At 36.0% G+C, this 2931-nt stretch overlaps 1 protein-coding gene across 1 annotated transcript; it reads left to right on the top strand.

Annotated features, from left to right (window-relative positions):
• Positions 1-662: 662 nt before the first annotated feature.
• CBG24137 lies at positions 663-1675 on the top strand (the record flags this gene model as incomplete). Its single annotated transcript, XM_002648061.1, has 4 exons — positions 663-757; positions 808-1144; positions 1191-1347; positions 1398-1675. 4 exons carry the CDS (start codon positions 663-665, stop codon positions 1673-1675), a joined length of 867 nt encoding a protein of 288 aa, XP_002648107.1.
• Positions 1676-2931: the final 1256 nt, after the last annotated feature.

The raw sequence follows: 2931 nt of genomic DNA on the forward strand, positions 1-2931 counted from the left end.
TTAAATCCAAAATGAAAATCTCATTAAATCCGATACACCACGCCGCACTTGCAAAGCGATGGGCGGAGCGTCGGTGGGGGGAGGCGGGAATCAAAGTACGCAAACACCGAGTCTCACTTTTTTTATTCCGACAATATGTCTTATTTACTGTCAAAGATATAAAAAAGTCCACTGAAAAATTGTTTATCATAATATCGCAAACATTTTATCAATTGACAAATTCTCGATTTCTTTTACAAGAATTGAGATAAATTAGCCTAAAGTTAACAGTGCCAGGTCACTTCTGGGCCCAAGTTAACTTTAACTCGATTTTTCTCAGTTCCAATAGTAGATAGAAAAAATGTGTTAACTGATGAATTGTTTATCATAAAATTTCAAACATTTTATCAGTTGACACATTTTCAATATCTTTCACAGGAATTTAGATAACTGAGCTCAATGTTTATCTCTCTCTCTCTCTCTCTCTCTCTCTCTCTCTCTCTCTCTCTCTCTCTCTCTCTCTCTCTCTCTCTCTTTCGTCTGTCTGTGTTGTTTCGTTTCCTCCGCAGTTGGAAAAACGCGAAAATACTTTTCCAACGATATTTATCTTTTTTTAGCTTTCCTATTTTCCTCCCCTTTCAAATATGTATTCATTTCAGGAATAGTTTTCAGCTACTTGGACAATGGAGCAGTCTCCAATTTATTATGAAAGTAAAACGGCAACTTTCACCGGCTCCGATTTACAATTAGACGTCTCCGACACAAATGGGATCAAATGGTAAGTGAATTTTTCTATTGATCACTCAGATTGCCAAAAAAAACTTATAGTACCTGGAGTGGAAACGTGGCAGGTCATCAAAAGCAATACTCCTGGAATTTTGATTGGAGAGACTTACACAGTCAAGGAGTTGACCGTCTCACGGGATATATTATAATCAAGGAGAGAAACAACTTATTTTCTCCACAAAAAATGGAAGTTGACTGGACAATCGTTGACCAAAACAATAAGAGAACCATAACGGTTTCCCCTGCCTCACAATATACAATCAGCTTCGAATATTCGTTGACTCCTCATTACGCAACACAAAGTTTGTATGACGCAATTTTCTCTCCACCCGATACAGTTCTCGTGGTCGAGGGAAAGGAGATTCATGTTAATAAAGCGGTAAGAAAAAAATTATTTATAATTAACTCCTCATTAAAATTTTCAGTTCTTCTCCATGCGTTCCGACTATTTCAAAGTCCTGTTCTCCAATAATTTCAAGGAAGGAAGCTTATTAGAAATCAAAGAGGTCTCATACGACGACTTCAAACTTCTTTGCAACAGTTTCTCAGATCCTCAATTTCCGGATCCTCAATTTACAAATGGTATTTCACGAACTTCTAAGTTATGAATATGAATGTCTTAATTTTCTCAGATGGAACCGTTGAGAAGCTTTTGAAATTGGCTCGCCAATTCCTATTGCCATCTGTAACAGAAACTGTTGAACACCATCTGCTTCACTTTTCAAAAATTGGTTTTCTAAAAATGATCTGGTTGGCTGATGAGTTTAAAATGTCGAAGCTTCTGGAAAAGTGTATCCGTGAGCTCGACTCATTGGAGAAGGTTAAGAAATTGAAGGAATTGCCAGAATTCGAGAAGCTCTCCGATGAAACCAAACTGCTGATTCTTGGACGTATCATGAAATTCCTGTAGATTGTTTTCTTCTTGATTTCCACTTTTTTTTTTGAATTTTTTTGTCGATTTTAAAATTGTTTATTTACTGTGATAGAAGGAACACCTAGTTTTTAACTTTGATTTTATTTATCTCGTTTCCTGTGAAAGATATGAAAAAGTTGTCAGCTGATCAAATGTTTATCATAATATTATAAATATTTTATTAGTTGACAACTTGTTGATATCTTTCTTAGGAACCGAGAAACTTGAGACAATGAGGGGGCCCCTCTATTGCAGGTTTTCTGGTTTATTTCCTCTTTTATTTTCTTTTTTGAGCTTCAGTTTTGGCAAATTCGTTGTTTGTGTTTAAAAGGTAAATAAACATTCTCGGTTTTTTATTAAATTTAAAGTTTAACATTCCAATCAGATTTCAGAATCCCTCGATTCTTGCAATCGTTTATTTTTCAAATGACCCGCCATCTGCCGCTTGGCACCTTGCCAACAGTTCACTCCCTTTTCGTAAGCCGTCTCTTCACGTCTCATACTATCTCCCTACCCTAAAAATGACCGATGTATGCAACATACAAGAAAAAAGAAGAAGGGTGACTGTCCTCCCTCCCACTGCTTGATGCAACATGTAATACGACGGATTCATATCTTTCTTTTCTATTTTTTCTATTTACTCTTTTGAATGAATGGGTTTGGAGGAAATTTCTCAATCTCAGTATCTCAGGAAATCAGAATTTCAGAAATTCAAAATCTCAGAATCTCAAAACCTCAGTTTTTCTTTTTTCCCACGATGGTGTTCTTATCACCTATTCTAATCGAATCTCTTTTACTTAGTTAGTTTCGTCAGTTGTCCTTTTTCCTTCTTTTCCCCTTTTCTCTTCTCCTTTAAGAAAAAAAAAGGATATTTTATATCAAGGAGAAGAGAAAAGGGGAAAAGAAGGAAAAAGGACAACTGACGAAACTAACTAAGTAAAAGAGATTCGATTAGAATAGGTGATAAGAACACCATCGTGGGAAAAAAGAAAAACTGAGGTTTTGAGATTCTGAGATTTTGAATTTCTGAAATTCTGATTTCCTGAGATACTGAGATTGAGAAATTTCCTCCAAACCCATTCATTCAAAAGAGTAAATAGAAAAAATAGAAAAGAAAGATATGAATCCGTCGTATTACATGTTGCATCGAAGCAGTGGGAGGGAGGACAGTCACCCTTCTTCTTTTTTCTTGTATGTTGCATACATCGGTCATTTTTAGGGTAGGGAGATAGTATGAGACGTGAAGAGACGGC

The sequence above is a fragment of the Caenorhabditis briggsae genome, assembly GCF_000004555.2.
Source record: "Caenorhabditis briggsae complete genome, chrII, whole genome shotgun sequence".
In the NCBI taxonomy this organism is placed as follows: Eukaryota; Metazoa; Nematoda; class Chromadorea; order Rhabditida; family Rhabditidae; genus Caenorhabditis; species Caenorhabditis briggsae.